The 17,578-nt window shown below is 40.8% G+C and overlaps 1 protein-coding gene across 1 annotated transcript; it reads right to left on the bottom strand.

Moving 5' to 3' along the window:
• Window positions 1-8,365: 8,365 nt before the first annotated feature.
• On the bottom strand, window positions 8,366-14,493 carry uts2r (urotensin 2 receptor). Its single transcript, XM_029527713.1, has 3 exons — window positions 14,067-14,493; window positions 12,450-13,165; window positions 8,366-9,924 (listed from the first exon to the last, which is right to left on the bottom strand). Exons 1-3 carry the CDS (start codon window positions 14,095-14,097, stop codon window positions 9,568-9,570), a joined length of 1,104 nt encoding a protein of 367 aa, XP_029383573.1. The 5' UTR covers window positions 14,098-14,493; the 3' UTR covers window positions 8,366-9,567.
• Window positions 14,494-17,578: the final 3,085 nt, after the last annotated feature.

The following is a 17,578-nucleotide window of genomic DNA, read 5'->3' as shown; positions in this document are numbered from 1 at the left end:
AGCGTGTTAAAATACTCGCTTTTCTGTTTCACAATGTTTTACTGCTTTTTCATTGAGCTGCATCTCTCTATTCTGACAAAATGCACAAACTGTTCTGCTGTTCTGCTGTGAATGTACAGAAACACTGCTGTTTACTAAAGGCCGACAGCACAAAAGGACAAAAGGAAACAGCGAGAGACAGCAGAAACCTTCTGTGGCAGATGTGGATTGAAACCGCTGAGCACTGGACCAAATTTTAACGTCTTGCTGCAGCTTGTGTAAGTGTTGTGATGTGATCTCTGTTCCACTTGCTAAATTGTGTACGGATGCCAGACACTTCTCCGGGGTCAGAGGAGTATTTACAACAAAGCGCTACTCTGTGGGTCTATTTTTTAATTTCCTCCTTTGTATGGTCAGGAGCAGCAGAACTGACCTGCCCTCAGATTTCTCTTAAATTCTGAACTACAGTTTCATCGTCTTCTCTCACATTTTTTATTTTTTTTTTTTATTTTGCCTTACAAGCTCAGAGGCTGACACCACTCCTCAAGGAGCATGCCGTATTTTACAGGCAGTGAGGATTCAAGGATACAAGGATATGGATATGGACTCAGGTCCCGGTTTTAACCTAATAAATATAAGAGAGTAAAAGTGTAAAAGTGTAGCAGCAACAAACAAAATATAAGCAGTAGAATATAACAAGAGCGAAGTAAAATATTACTTTGAATATTACAAGAGCAAAAATATAAGCAATTTAAATAAGAAGCCAAAGTTAGCTTTTGCTGAGTTGGTCCTTAATATTGCACTGTGATATTGCACTTGGTGAATAAAGAGAGATATGGCATCCTACAGAGCACGGCTCGAGTTCAGCTTCTGGAAAGAAGCTATTCTTGAGCCTGGTGGTTTTGCTTCGGATGTTCCAGAAATGATTTGCGGTTACTGTAGCTATATGGTGGCTAAATGGAAGTTTTTCCTTCTGGTATGTGAAGCCATGCTGTTCCAATCCTCCATCCATCCATGATGTACTTATCCGCACTGTGTGAATAAAGAGGGAGAAATAATGTCTATCTATATCAATATGGTAGGAGGGGCATCATCAGTGGTTTCTTATTACTGATCAGAATGTAAACTGTCTTTGGGGTATGTATCTATACGTCCTGGTGCTATGTTCAAAGTTTGTCTGCTTATTTTATATTATCTGCTTGTTGCTGTTCATTGTCTCTCAGCTGTTATATCAATAGAATTTGTAAAGTTTTGCGACTGCTTTCATATATTTTCTTAATTAGCTCTGCACACAATTCAAACAATTGGCACGCACAATTGGTGCCACACATCTGCTGCAGGATGATAACAAGTTTTGACTATTTTTCTGGGTCCATCTTTTAAAAGATGAACATCATGTTGTGTTGTAGACTTGAAACTAGAGACGGAGACTATAAACGTTTACTGAGTGAGAATTTGGGATGGTTTCCCAAGAATTCAATACAATCTGAGTTTCAATAAACAGACTGAACCCTAAAATACCCATAAAGATTGATAGGGAACTCTTTCCTTTTCGCTTAATTTTATCTTGTCAGCTGAGGAAACATTAGCTATGAGGTTTATGCTTCATTGTTTTGTTTTCGAGAAAAACAGATTAAATGAAAACTATTACGTTTTTGGTTTTTTTTTCCAATTTCCAATAGCAAATCATATATTATCTATGGCAGACAACTGGGGACTCACTAATACCCCGACCAGACAGGATTAGATCAGAAGCATCAAATTCCATTCATGTTCTCATGCTTGACTTACAACAGGTATTTGAATGAACTTCCTCGAATCTCACCACAGTACTTCAGATTCCCCTGAGTCTGTAGGGCTAAAAAAAATGTTTGACTCACTTCCTGCTCTCCACAAACTTGCGTGAATTCCTAAATCACTGTCATAATATGTCTGACTTGAGACTGGGAAACATGTGCATTGCATGAGTGGAATGCAAAAATATCTGGACTCTAATCTGGGGACAATGATGATGAGGGACCAAGGGGGAAGAAAGCATATGTAATACCTTTCATTCAGTTTCATCCTTTATCTGTACTGCTTATCCATATGAGGCCTCAGGGGGACTGAAGCCAATATCATCTGACATTGGCCAAGGACAGAACTCACATTGGACAGGTCGCCTGTCTGCCACAGATTTAATATATTGTGTCAGATCATCAAAGAGGCCTTTGTTTCATTATCTTTCTTTGAAACGTTGGCACGAACTCAGCAAATAACAGCGGACACATTGATCAATCCCAATGTGCACATAATCTTGTAGAAGAGCAGAGGAGGGTGAGTTAAAGTGCTTCATGAACACAGGTGGGACTCTCCCAGACAATGCAATCTGGAGCTATTTCAGAAAACCTTCCTGTCACCTGTGAACGGCGACTTCTGTTTCCTTTTCCCAAAATGAGCTAAACCAGTGTAATCATCTTACAGATCAATAGTCAGGAGTTCAATAGTCCTTTCACCATCATGAGTGAAAGAGGGGAATTTGTATGAGTCACTAGCAAGCAGTGATTTCTACTTATGGGGAAACAAAACAGAGCAAACTAAAATCCATATTTTTTCCAGCCTCGTTGTTGTTCGTGTATTTGTCTGTAGATGATCAAAAATTGACGTTCCTGGATTATCCTCAATCGTCAAACCTGCAAACTCGGATGTAACAACATGCATCAATCCAGCATTGGACCAACTTTTGTCTATTTCTAGCTTTAACTGGTCAAACTCTGCTTGCTGCCCTGATGGCACATCGCTGGTGTGTGTGTCTGAATGAGTTTTACAGAGGTCACCTATAGGTCACATAATGCTGCAAAGAGAGCTCCGGTCCTGCAGCTGCTTCATTTGCTAGCTGAGCTGGTCGATCTATGTGGAGAATGTTATTAGATGATAAGCAAGTTAATGAGTTCTCCATTCTTTTTACAACACACTGAGGCAAAGCCTGAGACAGCTCAGGAGGGATTTAAAGCGGGGTTGACACATGTAGCTGTGGACATTGGATTAAAGCTATTATAATTAAAGATGGAGCGTGCCCAATGTGTGAGGGAATGATTACGTCACAGTTCGGTCTAATAATGGTGACGGCTTTCTTCGTTGATATTTATGCACTGAATGAGGTGAGATTTGTACATAGCATAAGTCTGCGTCATTTGACAGCCAAGATAATTTAGGTTTGGCATTAGACCATATTATTATTTATTTAGATTAGGGCCACTTGGGCCTGCTGTGTGAATTTAGCCGAAATAACACTGTATACACTGTAATAATCTTGTTTTTTCATCCTATGTGACTCAGATCTGATTGTTTACTGACGCTGTGAATGGCACCAAATCACATGGAATCAGATATTTTCAAAGGTTTTTTTTTTTGGTCGCAGTCCGAAGAGCCATGCGATCTACCAGAATTCACTTTGGCTTTGACAACACTTTAGATTGGCAGTCATCGTAATTGTACCCAGGCAGCAGTCACAAAACAAAAACAAACATGGCAGACTGTGGCGACAGAGATAGTCAGTGGAGGGAGAGTGAAATATTAGACCTTATGGCACAGTTAGTCAGTGGCCTCCATGTCCTTTAATCCCCGCCTCATCCTATCGAAAGAGTGCTGCATGTAACGTCTTGTTTTGCTTCATGCGGGTCACTTCAGGACCAGTTCACATCAGAATCCAACTTTTAAAAGATAGTTTCAACAGCTGCCTTAAGAAAATCAAATCCAGAACAAAATCCAAAACTGAGCAGCAAGACTTGCAGTGCGAACGTGACAATGCTCGCTGTACATACTAAGAGTTTTAACACTGCTCACCATCTGATTTAGAATGTTAAACTCACTAAGATTTGGTCATTTGCGGTAAACCCAAAGTAAATCCATGCCACCTGATGTTTTATGGAGATTCTAGGGATTGGTATCAATATTGATGCTGGTGCTGATAAAAAAAAAGAAAAAAGATTGTAATGTTCATTCATTTTACCCAAAGACAGTCTTTGCCTTGTCACAGTGTAAAAAAACAAAATTGAAGAATGATAAAATAGAACATACTTTGCAAAAATATGAACTTCTGTATAAATCTGTATAAATGTAATTGATAAATGTGGCACAGAGGGTGAAAAGATTTGTTTCAGGGTTGAAAGACAAATTTACTTTCTTGCTTAATCTGTTGACACCCCCCCCCCCCCAAAAAAAAAAAAAAAATTCACATTGTGAAATGTGTGTATTCTTTTTCCCTGATTTATTATCATCTTTCATAAAAAGTGTTTTTATAGGAAGGCATGGTACAGATTTGGGCATTTGATCTGGATGGTGCCACCTCCCTCCTGAGAGCCAGGAAAAGACAACGGTGTTCTGTTGAAGTTTCCACTTCCTTTGCCGGCTGACTCCCCCTCCTTATCTGGAAGGAAAAGGGGAAGCTTGAAAATCCACGCTGCTCCGATGGGCCATATACAGGAGGGTTATTCATAATCATGTGGGCGCACATTTTCTGAGTGGTTATGAAGTTCTTTGTGTTTCACAAAGGCTCTTTCATCCAGACACAGTTTTTGTGATTCCATTAATGCAGAGATGATTGAAGCACATTAAAAGTAATATAAAAGCAATGAGCAGAAAAATCCTCATCCCTCTCTTATCCCTTTGATGTCAATCTCATGGACACACATTTTAAGCTAATCTCAGACATAAGACCTAAGCTCAGACCTCACTGCTATTATTAAACCACAGCCCTATAAACTTGGACGTCGTGTGACATGTTTTCTACTGCAACTGCCGTGTTCATGCCATTTCCTCCATCCGCTCGCTGCTTCCTCATCTGGCATGTTGCTGACGACATGCGATGCTATCAGCAACAAATCCAGAAAAGGTCTGCCTGCCTGCCAAGCAGTGGTCATTTTGTAGTTTAGTTTGCACCTCTTTATTGAGGAAACATTTATGGGGCCCTAGAGAATGGACTACAAACCCGTGAAGTGGCACTTCCACCACGTATTAAAATATGTATGTGTTGTATGAGTAATTCTAATGAAAAGACCACAAGTGAAGTCTGCCCTTCCCATTCCATGAACCATTGAGCCTCTTAATGCCTCACTTATTTTACTACTGATTTTCCAACTTTTATCTTGGTAAATGAAGCCAAACTTTTTCCAACTTATGTCACGCACCAGTTTGCAGCAGTCACCAAAGGTAGAGCCAAGTAGCCTCAGAGAAATGGAAGAAACTCTTTCCCTCCAACAACTGGCAGACTAGCAATACATGACAGATTCATGACTTTACTTTATGCATTAGTAGTTAACTAGTTAACAATGAATCACAGTGATAATACCTTTTCTCTTTGCAGACAAATTTTATGACATTATGCTCAAAGAATCCAGCCTAATCTGTGCTGCAGACAGGCAGATCATCTAACCTCAGCGCTGTAAATCCACAGCACAATACTCGCCATTTGACTTTATGGCTGCCGTTTTGCTGCTGAGCTCCCTCACTACAAGAACAAATGAGGATTTCCAGCTGATGTGTTGCTCAGTTTGTGATAGCTGTTGAATGTCGTCGTGTTTTTCCTAGACACACGCTGTTCACAGCATTATAATTAGTTTTTCCCAAATACTAAAACGCATTTCTTGAAACTTCCATCCATTTTCGAAAAAACCTTAAACATAAATCAAAAAATTCAAACTACATTCACAAAACCCCAGACACAGCAAGTAAAAATATATTCACCACAGAGCATTCATTACATACTACATAAAATCATTCAGGACACAGCAGCCAGGGCACGCAGTTAACAGAAAATGTTCATTTAAATGCATTTAGCAAAAATAAATAAATAAATAAATAAATAATAAATCATAGTCGAAGGGATAACTACATTCAGCACTTTCATAAAAAAAAAAAAAAAAAAATTAAAAACACATCGCTTCACGAAGTCACTGAGATTCATTCTCCAACATCATGTCTTTGTGCTGGGTCCAGCCAGAGCTCTTCATCCACGTCACAGGCGATATTGTCATTGCCAGACAAGATGGAGGGGGGCGTGCCAAGCCCAGCCTTGACGGACTGCACAGTTAAATCATCACAGGCCTGTTCCGTGGCCTCCAATATAGTTTCCCTGGTTATAGACCTTCTGCTGCCACACAGAGAAAAACTCCTCTACTGGATTCAGGAAGGGGCTGTAAGGTGGAAGGAAAACCTTAATGAAGTGCTGGTTGTTGGTGAACCAGTCACGTATCAATCAATCAGTGAATCAGGGAAATTTGTCTTGGGCCACCAAGTACTACTGCAGGTAGCATGCAATGCACACATTCACGCAATTCCACGTGCGCGACAGGGGAGTGACGATCAATAAAAATAATTAAAAGTTTAAAGAAAGAAATAAAATAAACAACAACAAATATAAATAAAAAAAAAAAAAAAAATAAAATAAAATCTGACTCATACAAATTAATAAGAACCATTCAGGTCAGACCAAGAGCACTAAAAGCAACTAAGCTAGTCAAGTGAGTACAATATGTACATTATGTGATTTTCTGCTTAGCAAATTGTTTGTTCAACAGAACTATTGAGGAAGGGAGAAATGAGAGCTTGTAGCAGTTGCTGTCGCATCTAATCGCTCCATGGCGTCTCCCTGAAGGCAGAAATTCATATTCAGCCATAGCGTCCTGTAGACCAGCCAGAAATGTAAGGAGATGTTCAGTATTACGTGACGGTTACTTATGCCTGCCGACCTGCCACTCCGCCTCCTTTTTGCCGGATTGAACCCTTCATCTATGAAAATGTATTCATGGGGCCTTTTCACGGAATCCTGTTCAAACACTCTGTATAAAAATAGATCAAAAGTTGTTTAATACAGCAAGGAGTACAGATGTACGTACGTTACTCAGGTCATGACCTCAGGTCCCAGCGCAGCAAAAGAAGATAACAATAAGAGTATTTCTAAAACACTAACTTTCACAAAAAGAGTCAAAATTAGTGCAGGTTAATTAATTGTCCACCTGGTGTCTACAAGATGGCAGCAGCACAGCATGACGTAAGGTGCTGGAGAGATCACACATTCAGTAGCTTATTTTCCAGGTAGGCGATTCATGAGCCTCAGAGCCTCTGGGAACAAACTGGATTGCAGACTTGTGTTTTTGCTTCGAGGCTTCTGAGCTCCCTGCCAGAGGGGAGGAGGGCAAAACAGCTGATTCGCAGGGCGGGTGCTGGAAGGCCTCCTCCTACACCTGCTGATGTTGATGTCCTCGATAGAGGGGAGGCAACACTTGCTGACTTTCTGCGCCGCCTTACCCACCCTCTGCTGAGCCCTGTGGTCTGTGGTGGAGCAGTTCCCATCCCAGACTGTGATGCAGGATGGAAAAATGCTCTCCCCAGTGCATCTATAGTAGGCAGTCAGGACGCGAGTGCTGAGGTCAGCCTATTTCAGCTTCCTCAGGAAATAGAGGCGTTGGTGAGCCTTCTTCCTGACACAGGCAGTGTGGATTGTTTAATGTGATATTGTAATTAAACATTTGAAAAAAAACTGCTCTTTCTCAGTTAGATGAAGGTAACGCAACTTTCTTCAAGCTGTAGGTGACGTTTCACCTCGAACCCCAACACCAGGTAAATGGATAAAGTGGTTTAACCTGACTGATAAAACATCTCATCCTCTCCAGAATAGGTGAGGCACTTGGATCTGTTCTGCGTTTTTAAAATTTTTGTCACCTTCCGGGCTCAGTGTTGCTTCTGGTGCTTCAATCCAAGACTTCAGTCCTGACGGTCCGGTGATATTGTAGCCCAGTTCAATGTGTCGGTGGGACTGCGAAGAGGCTAATCTCCTGGTCCTTGGCAGCAAACCAACTTGTTTCATTATCTGTACTCTCGATGCATTTTCATGAACTTTGGACAAAAAGAAGGAAGCTCGTTAACATAATGAATTCTCATGCTCGCGCCTCGTGTTAAACCGGCCTAATCTTCATGGCAACAGCAACATCTTGTTATTGCTTTATAGTATGGTGTTTTATATACGTACACACACACACACACACACATACACAAACAACACTTTCATATAAGCATATACGCACACACAAATACTCAAGCAAAGCATACATACATTCCCTTACTCACATATCTTCATACTTCTCATGTAGTGTGTGCAGTGCTGTGTATGTATGTGTATATGTAGATATATTTTTGTCCTTGGCGGCTTCTCATGGCAGTCCACTGGCACATGGTGCCATACAGGGCAGATATGCTGAAGTATCACGTGTCACAGCTGGTAGCTGCAAGCAGCACGTTCAAATTCACAGCATACACTGCATGGATATTAGCTATTATCATTTTTTTCAATTAATCATTTTTCAAAGCATAGCTGTATAACAAGGCAAGAGTCCGATTTTCAGGCAGTTTTTTATTCTTGTCTTATCATTTATTCACTCAGTCTTTATCTGGAAGGAGTTTATTTATATTTTCTAGTTACAGATTACACCTTTGTATACAGATTGCTGATCAGTACACACAAATGATGCACTGATCCCATAAATAATGTTTGTGTTATCTGCACAGACAGCTTCACCTCATGAAGCCATCGCTATGAAATCTTTATATTATTTGCTGTGATGCACTGAAAAGCGCAGCTCGCCGTTCTGTCCCTCTGCCTGGCTGTATTCGATGAAGTCATTTAGACTTTGCATCTTCCCCTCTTAAAGTTGACGGGGTGCATTTACCACAATCAGACATGTTGCTGCTATTAACAAAACTGCTAGGCAACAAAACAACAAGGCCATACACAGAGTAGTGTTTACTTTTCAATAAACAACTCTTTGCTGTTTTTCCATTCACAATTAATAGTAATGAGCTACAGATGAACGTCACCCTAAAGTTCATCTACCGTTCTGTGAACTTGTCTTCAAAAATAAGCAAGATAGAGCTGAAATCCCAGCAAAGCTAGTAGGAGAACGATCCCCCTGGATTTGATTACAGTACACACAGCACAGCAGCTTAAAGTCTGGTAGCAACATACTTACAATACTAAAACGAGATCCAAGACATTTCAATATTTCTGACAAATGAACATCATGAACTGTTTTTCTTCTCCGAGCAACATGAAGCTAGGAGTTTGCGATGGTTCTTTTAAAAAGAGTTTGATTTGTTCAGGCTTTGTTTCTCTCAATAGGTGGATAGTTTAAACTGCAACTCAGCAGTACCAAATATTTATGGAAATATTTCCTGTCCGAACTGATTTCCTGTTCATACTAATGTTTTCGCGTTGCCGCCCAGTTCCATATATGTAAACATCAACATGGAGGAGTAGGCGCCTTAAACAGTTTTGTGAAATCACATGGCTAATTACAAACATCTAATAGAAAATTCCAACACGCCTGCCAAGTCTGCAGCATTGTCTTCCTCCAAGGCTACTGCTGAATGATTGTTGGTAGAGGGGTGGAAAAATCTCTGGATCAAAGTGAACCACTGGGGTTTTACTGTGGAAAAGTCTCAGGGTGTACTTCAGAGACTGTCATACTTGGTCACACTTTTCTCATCAGCAAACAATATCACAGATTCTAGTCAAAGAAAGCAGCTCCTACTTCGCAAGCTGCTGTTGTGAGCTCACAGGGAGGCTGTGTGTGCGAGCATGAAGCCTTCAGTGCACTGTTGACTGCTGCAAGATGTTGACCTGTGAGGTGAATGCTGAAAACGGTTCTTTCTGTTGAAGTAGGTGCCGGCCATCCACAAGCGCTTGTGGTTCCTCAGGTACTCTTTGTAGTTTTTGGTGAGCAGCGTGTAGAGGAAGGGGTTGATGCAGCTGTTGGAGTAAGTCAGACACGTCGTCAGGTAGTTGATGTTGCGCTTGGCTTTGTTGGAGAGGGACAATGACGGGTAGTAGAGGTCCAGCAGCTGCCAGATCCAGAAGGGCAAGAAGCAGGCCCAAAAGAGGAGCACTATGGTGAAGATCAAATACAGCACCTTTAAGGATGCAAGACCAAAGAGAGGAACTGTTAATGGGATCCAGATTTTCCTCAGACCAGTTTTACAGTATAACATAGACAGTTAGGTATTTTAACAAGTATTAGGCTGTAAAGCTAAACAGACAACTCATTGAGGTAGTTGTGAGCTAGTTGCTAGCACATGTAACTGATGGATAATCAGAATTTCAGGTTTGCGCCAGATTCTAAGTCGGGGGATGTGATAGTTCATTATACGTTTTATGGCCACTTCCTTTTTCATTTTGTAGGCCTGGTCCTTGCGTATTGTGTCTAATGTTGCTTCTGTTGTTTCCCATCAGTTCTTACCACACACCTGTACCTTGTTAGTCCGATTTATTCCTTGTCTTTCCATGTCTCCTCTGCCAGAATGTCACTGTCACATCTGTGTTTTCATGTGTGCTTGCCTCGTTTTTCCCTCGGGCTGTATCATTGGATCCTGTTTTTTGTGTTTTTCCCCTGTCTGGATTGGTTGTCCTCTCTGCCTGCCTACTGGATGATTAAGCATTATCTCTTTGCACCTACTTTGTGCTTCCTTGGACTATTTCTGCATATGAGTCCACGTTTTATGCTACAACATTACAAAACTTCAAAAAGTAAAAAAAAAAAAAAAAAAAAAAGATGGAGTCGAGCTTATTGTTGGCTCTGGAAGACATTTGAAAACATTTTTATCTTACTTGCCTCTTTTTACAGAGGCCTTTTCCCTTATTTCTCAGAAAAATGATACCTTAGATCCTCCCAGGTATAATTACTTCACACTTTCCAAAATGGAGCTTGTAGTCTGGGTCTTACCAGTTTGAATTAGTTGCAAATGGTGTATGTCAGGATTTGTATGAATTTCTGCTGATGCTATTATATCGCAGTTTCCTTAAGAAAACATATTTATTGCTTCCAGATGACATGCTGCATCAGAGTTCTTCTTAGCAAAAGCCGGCAAATTTTTTTTTATTAAGCTTAGAAATCTTTTTGTAATTTTGAGTATATTTAACACGTTGAACTTAGAAAAAGAAAATTAGCATCTACTGTTTTTAGTGCAAAGTTTTCAGCTTAATATTTGTGATTGTGTCAGATCTTATGAACTCATGAATAGGATTATAGTTATATTAAGCATAAAAGTCTTGGCATTTTAAAAGTCAGGCAGTCTGCTTTTTTTTTTTGCCCCAAGGTACGACTAATCTCTGAACAGTGCGTAATGCAACTTGAGGGCAAAGAGTGGGTTTTGTCTCGGCACGAGGAGAGAGTGAGACTGGAATGGAAAATAGAGAACCCACGGCAGCATTGCCAGGATTGATAATGGTCCGCTTTGACAGCATAGCCAAATTGATGCAACATGGCTCAAATAGCAACCGTTTATAACCAAACATACGTGCATGCAAGAACTGTGAGAAGGACAATGTCCTATGCCTATGAGATACACTATAGAAGACACCCAACTCCCACGTCCATCATTTCCAGGCAATAATAAAGTACAACATGATGAATGTCAACTACAGCAGCTTCAAAACAGAGTTCAAAGTACTTTGATGATTGAAAAATAATCAATAATAGGCAAGAGGCTCAAAGGGCAAAATAAAAACCAAAACTGGGCTGCCAAATCAGGTCATAAATAATAAGGTAAAAAAGGGAAAGGGGGAAGGCTTCCAGATAAACAAGGAGAGCTGGAGGTAATACAAAACTCTCATACAATAAAATAAATACTGAGATCATAAAACATGACAGCAAATAAAAGTAGGTCTGTAAAATTAGCTTTTAAGCAGTTCAGGAACCCTGATGACAAAAAAAAAAAATCACTCAACCTTAGTTTGAGACTTGGGATTCAGCAAGATTTAAAGTTGATCAGTAAAATCTTATCAGCAGTTCTAAAAGAGACTGGGAGACAGTGAGGGTTCAAGTCAAATCAACAGCTGTTGATATAAACATCTGTTCGTATGAACGCTGCAGAGGTGCTGTCAATGAGTTCGTTTGCATGGTGGATTAAAGTGTTTGGTTATTGCTGATTTTGGGTCGTGATGGTGTCAGAAATTCCAGACCCTCCACCACTTCAAATCAAGAAAACAGTTTAAAAGAACTGCAGCTACGGCTTATCTGATCCTTGATACTTATTTGTGACTCATCTGTTTAGCAATGGAAGGAGACTTGGCGTTGGATGACATGTCCCTATGAAAGCATGTACATTGATCCAATAAAAGGGTGAGACATGAATCCATGACTCATTTGGAGAGACAATCTTTCCCTCAAGAGGACACAATGTCCGGAGGAAGAGGAGATTGTTGCTTGTGGCTGTTTACATTTGAACTGTTACTCTGGAGACCCCTGTTGAAATCCCATTTAAAGACTGAATTTTTATCCTTGACTCAAACTATTTATTTTTACCCAAACTTAAACCAAAATTGAATCCATAGTCATCCAGCTCTTCTGGTTTTGTGTTTGGTGAAGATGTATTTTTTCAAGTAGCAAGGAGAAGCTAAAACCTCTTCTATCACAGAAAATTGTCTCGTGATGACTGACCTTTTTGTTGGGAAGTTTCTTGGTATGTTTGTAGGTCTCTGTATGTGAAATCAAATAGGTCCGTGCAAGCTGGGTGTAGAGATAGCCAATGATCACTCCTGGAGCGACAATGCAAGTGCAAAACAGGACGGAGATGTAAATCTTGTAAGAGAGTGGGGACAGGGTGGACTGACACATGGATTTTGCGCCCACCGTCTTTAGCTCAATGCTCACAATCATTGGCAGGGCCAGGATGAACGAACCCAGCCAGGCCAGTAAAGTGATGGCCTTCCGGTAACTTTTCGGCCGCTTGACCGTGTCGAGCGGTTTGAGCACCGCAAGGTAGCGCTCCGTGCTCATAATTGTCAGCGTGAAGATGCTGGCGTGCATGGTCAGGAAGTCCAGGCTAATCAGAAGTCGACACCCTGTGCTCCCAAAATACCATCCTTTCAGGAAGTATGTACAGACCACGAATGGGATGGTGAGAAGATACAGCAGATCGGCCAAAGCTAGATTTATGATGTAGATGTACATCGACGCCACAGCCCTCATTGAGTGGCACATTAGCACCAAGGTGTAAATGTTTTCCGAGACTCCTACGAGGCACATGATGGAGAGGATGGTGCCGATGGTGAAGGTGGCAGCTGTGTCCTCATGTGAGTTTAGGGGGGGCTCGGTGGCATTGGCACCCTTTTCCGCGAGGACTCCTATTGGCTCCATTGACACTGTGGTCATTTCTGGGTGGGTGAGAGCAGAAATGGGTGAAGGCAACAACTTCACAGAAAAATGACAGTTATTGGGCTCTTACAATCTCACACATAAATGGGATTATTATTACAAAAGGAGCTCCTTTAACCTGGTTTCTTTAATTTAATTCACACTATTTGTGACAGAAGAAGCTTTAATAGATGTACCGACTTTTAATCAAAAACTTCTTATTCAGGCTCCATCTCTGCTGGAAATATGACACATCTTCAGTTTCCAGTTGACGCACCTTGCATATTTGAAAGCAAATCAAATCCCTCACGCCTTAAAAGGCAGTTCTGATAATATTTTTTGGTTGGTGCTGATTCAATCGGTGAATTTCACTTGAAGAAACCTGACACACTGTGGAGCACAGACTGTTCTTGTCCTTTATTTATTTTTTTGCCAAACTTATCATTAAATGTTGGACAAGTTTTGAGAACGTGTTTGTGTCTGTTGTCAAATAGTTTCAGTCATGTTTTTGGACCTAATAAGAACAGAGGGCCCTAAGGCTGATGCACATACAGGTACACGATAAAGAAATCTTATGATGGTTTCATATTGATAGCTGCCAAAATAAATGATGGGAAAAGTGAATTCAGCTGGAAATTAGAGCTAGTTAAAGTCAGATTTTTTTTTTTTTTTCTAGTTGATAAATAAGTAAGAAAAGAATAAAAAATTAATGAAACTTTTGCCGGGACGGGGTTACAACAGGGTTTTCACCAGTGGCAGAGATGAAGTTGGTTGATATTTCAGCATTCACTAACAGACCTGGCTCTGTGCTGCGATAGGCATGACAGCCCGCGGCCAAAACATCTAAATATATTTTTACAGACTATTACAAATCCATTTGGGTGAACAAGCGAATTCTAATTTGTAGGTTATTAGTCTTACCTGGGAAGTCTCCCTGTACTGAAGTGTTCATTCAGCTGTGTCGTCAGCCATGCTTTTTCCTCCAAACCTCACACCTGCTCCAAATATTTCACACTCTATTAAAGTCCCAACCGGCTCTACAGAGTATCTGAGGAGCGAACCGTGCATGTAAAACAGAGGAGGAAACATTATACATCCATCAGTGTTAAGGCAGGCAAAAAGCCTAAATGAGACATCCACGGGAAGAGAAATCCCTCCATGGCTGAGTTGAAGATCAATGGCATGATGCGGACAACATTTAGAAATGAGGAAAAGATTAAGCCACAGCTAGTTACAACGACTCCCCCCTTTTGACAGACTGACTGAGAGTAAGAGAGAGAGAGAGAGAGAGAGCGAGAGTGGGTGGCAGATGTGGAGAGAAAGGAGAGAGAGAAGCATAGCGCGTATGAAGCTGTCTCAGTCAGAAACCAAAGTGGGAGGGAGAATACGAAAAACGGGTGAGAGAGAGGTATACAGGAAATGTGCTCTGCTCTCTCTCTCTCTCTCAACCCTTTACCGAACAGGCTACAGAGAACATATACATTAATAAAGCTGCATAGTAGAATCTCTGTTTTTCCTGTGTAATAATAATAATAATAATAATAAAAGAAAAAAGACAAATATACAGAAACCGAACCATCACCTCAGGTCAAGATGAATGTAAAAGTTCAAATGAGTTAGTATGACAGTTGAGTTCAGATGAGGTATGAGGTAACACTGAGACAAAAGAAGGTGTGGATCAAAGTGAATTCACTCTGTCTTTATAAAGTGAACCGATGATGGTGATATCATGGTGAATGTTTTAATGAGGTTATCGGGTGCTATCTTACACCCAACACAATGAAAGTGTCTCCGCTAGATTCTGTTATCTCTTCTGTGTGCACCTACTGCTGTTTAGATAGTTAACCCGCTTCTGCACACGTGTGCGCCCATGGGTGCGTTAAAGATAAAATGAGGTAGAGTCCTACTGATTGTTGGGTTGTTATACTCTTGAGACAGTGGAAAGTGAGCGACCAGCAGAAATCTGGCCCTAAGAGATGGTGTAGAGGTTCAGTGTTATTTCACGGGCTGATGAAGAGTCATACGCTGCTGCACACGCAGGTCCATAGAGCACCACTCACTCCATCTCTTACATATAAGCAGGGTGTGACACAGCCTTTCCTGTTCATCATCAAGGTCCAATGATCCACTGCAGTGTTATAACCAGCCACAAATGAATTTATGTAATGTAGGATTTTTTTAAAGCCAGAGACACGGAGAATAATTACTGCGTCCAGCAAAGCGTCTTGTTTTTCATCTTAGCTCCCATGGTGACTGTTTAGTTGCCCTTGACAATGTCACGTATAACCGACACTTTCAGATACATTGTTTGTATCTAGGATCAACCTGATATATGTGACAGCCGTGAATAATACATATCTCTTACCCTTTCCTGTACAAAATAAAATTAAATGAATTGATTTGTTAATGAACAGACTCAACCTGTCCAGGGTGTGCCCCGCCCTCACCCAGAGTGAGCTGGGATTGGCTCCAGCAGCCCCTGCGACCCGGAAACGGATAAGCGGTAGAAGATGGATGGATGGATGAAGTGAATTTGGCATCCAGGTATTCTGCAAAATATATCACTGGAGCTGGCAACAGCAGCGATGCAGCAGACATGCAGCAGGTGCCTTTTAGTGTTTCTCCACAGATCAGAACTGGCAACATGTGTATTTGCGCTGCTACTTTTGGCAGGGCTGCGCACAATTCATAGATTGACTGGATCCCTGTTCACAGTGTCCCTCTAGCCACATTTGCGAATAAAAGATTTATATAATATGATGCAATCATTTGATTTGTATTTCTTCTGGTTATATGGTTATTATGTAATCCCACAGATGGAGACTTGGCCATTTTGAAGATTAAAATATGTAATTAAGGTAATAGTAATTTATATGTAAAAAGAAAAACAACAGTTCATCATACAGTTTAAAGGGATTCACAAGTGGTTCATCTTTGGGATACTGTACAATTGTGTGTGTAAGTGAAGCTAATCCCCCAATTCAGGGGCCACATCCTGTCAGTGTAACCAGACTGTCCCATTTAAACGTCACGTTTATATTCTGCAGACAACTGTGTCCTCCCTGTCCAGGGAAATGATGGCTATATCGGTTTTATAATGGCTCCCTAATTATCCCATGATTCATTGCATGGTGGTTATGAAAACAATATGGCAGCAACATAAACAAATATACGGAAACAGAGAATCCGAGGATTACAATTTTCGTTCTTGAGTTCTGTTAAAACCAAGGGCCAAAAAAACGTTTATGTGTTGTCATGGTTTCCAGGCAACAGGAGCCATGACACCACAAGAAGGGAGGAAAGAGCTGCAGATAAAAAAGAAGCCCAGACTGTTTCATTTCATTTTGGCCAGTTGGTCACGTCCTGTGAAGGGGGTACACTTCCAATGAGCGGTGTTTTCTTCACATTGCATGCTTTTGACAGTTACCTTAAAAACAAAACAAAAAAGGTGATTAGCGGTCGGTCACACGTGGTAAAAACACACAACAGATGCTGGCTAGCTCCAGCTCCATCTTCGTTGACGTGCTGGCTTGTTGCACCATGAATTCTGTACATATGATGCAAGATGAAAAATCGCTCCAAGTTCAGCTGGAGTTCTGTGTCTAGAAAAATAAGCAATCTGAACCGCTGCTCCGTCTGAGCTGCTTCAACTCACTGTCTCCAGGCCGATTTCATTAGCGCTGGGCAAAAGCTCCGGGATGCTCGGTACATGAACACATGAAACTTTGAACTGAACCAGATAAAATCATAATTGTCCCTGTTCCAATGTACCTATTTCACAAATATTGAGCCTGACGTTGACATGACTGCTGGACTGAAACAATGAAGCGTTATGAACACTAACGGGGTTGCAGATTGATGTGTAGGCACTTAGGCGTATTTAAGCTGTGACACAGGGAAACAGTGAACTGCACCAAACATAAATAGTAATTAAAGTGTCATTTCCATCTTACAGTATCACTTTTGAGCAGCGGATGCTGAAGTCAGCATTTTGCTTCGATCTCTTCTAAAGAGAATTCATGCGTGGCTTTCTCTAGTGTGGAAATACCAGGTGGTTTTTATCTCATCTCAGAGTGGTATTGATTTTATGTTATTCTTGATGCCTGCTTTCAAAAATCAACAACACCGCAACTACAAATCAAAACAGCCCTAAATTTTCTTTTTTTTTTTTTTTCACATCTGTGATCACCGTGAAGATACCAGTCAGAAGCTTATTTTTATTAATGGCTCAATCTTTCATTTATTTGATTTCAATTTTTGCCCCTTCAGTAACAGCCAAGCTTCCTTTGATCTGCCTTATATATATTATTGAACATTTCATTATCTTGAACATTTTCTTTGGACACTGACTGGGCTTGATGTTTGGATTTTATTTACCTTTTGTTTTAGTGATTTTCCCCTTGCTTTTGTCACCCTTCCTTCATTCTTTTCCT

The sequence above is a fragment of the Echeneis naucrates genome, chromosome 19 (assembly GCF_900963305.1).
Source record: "Echeneis naucrates chromosome 19, fEcheNa1.1, whole genome shotgun sequence".
NCBI classification, from domain to species: domain Eukaryota; kingdom Metazoa; phylum Chordata; class Actinopteri; order Carangiformes; family Echeneidae; genus Echeneis; species Echeneis naucrates.
Note: the sequence above shows the minus strand (reverse complement) of the source record. Positions and strands in the feature narration are given on the sequence as shown.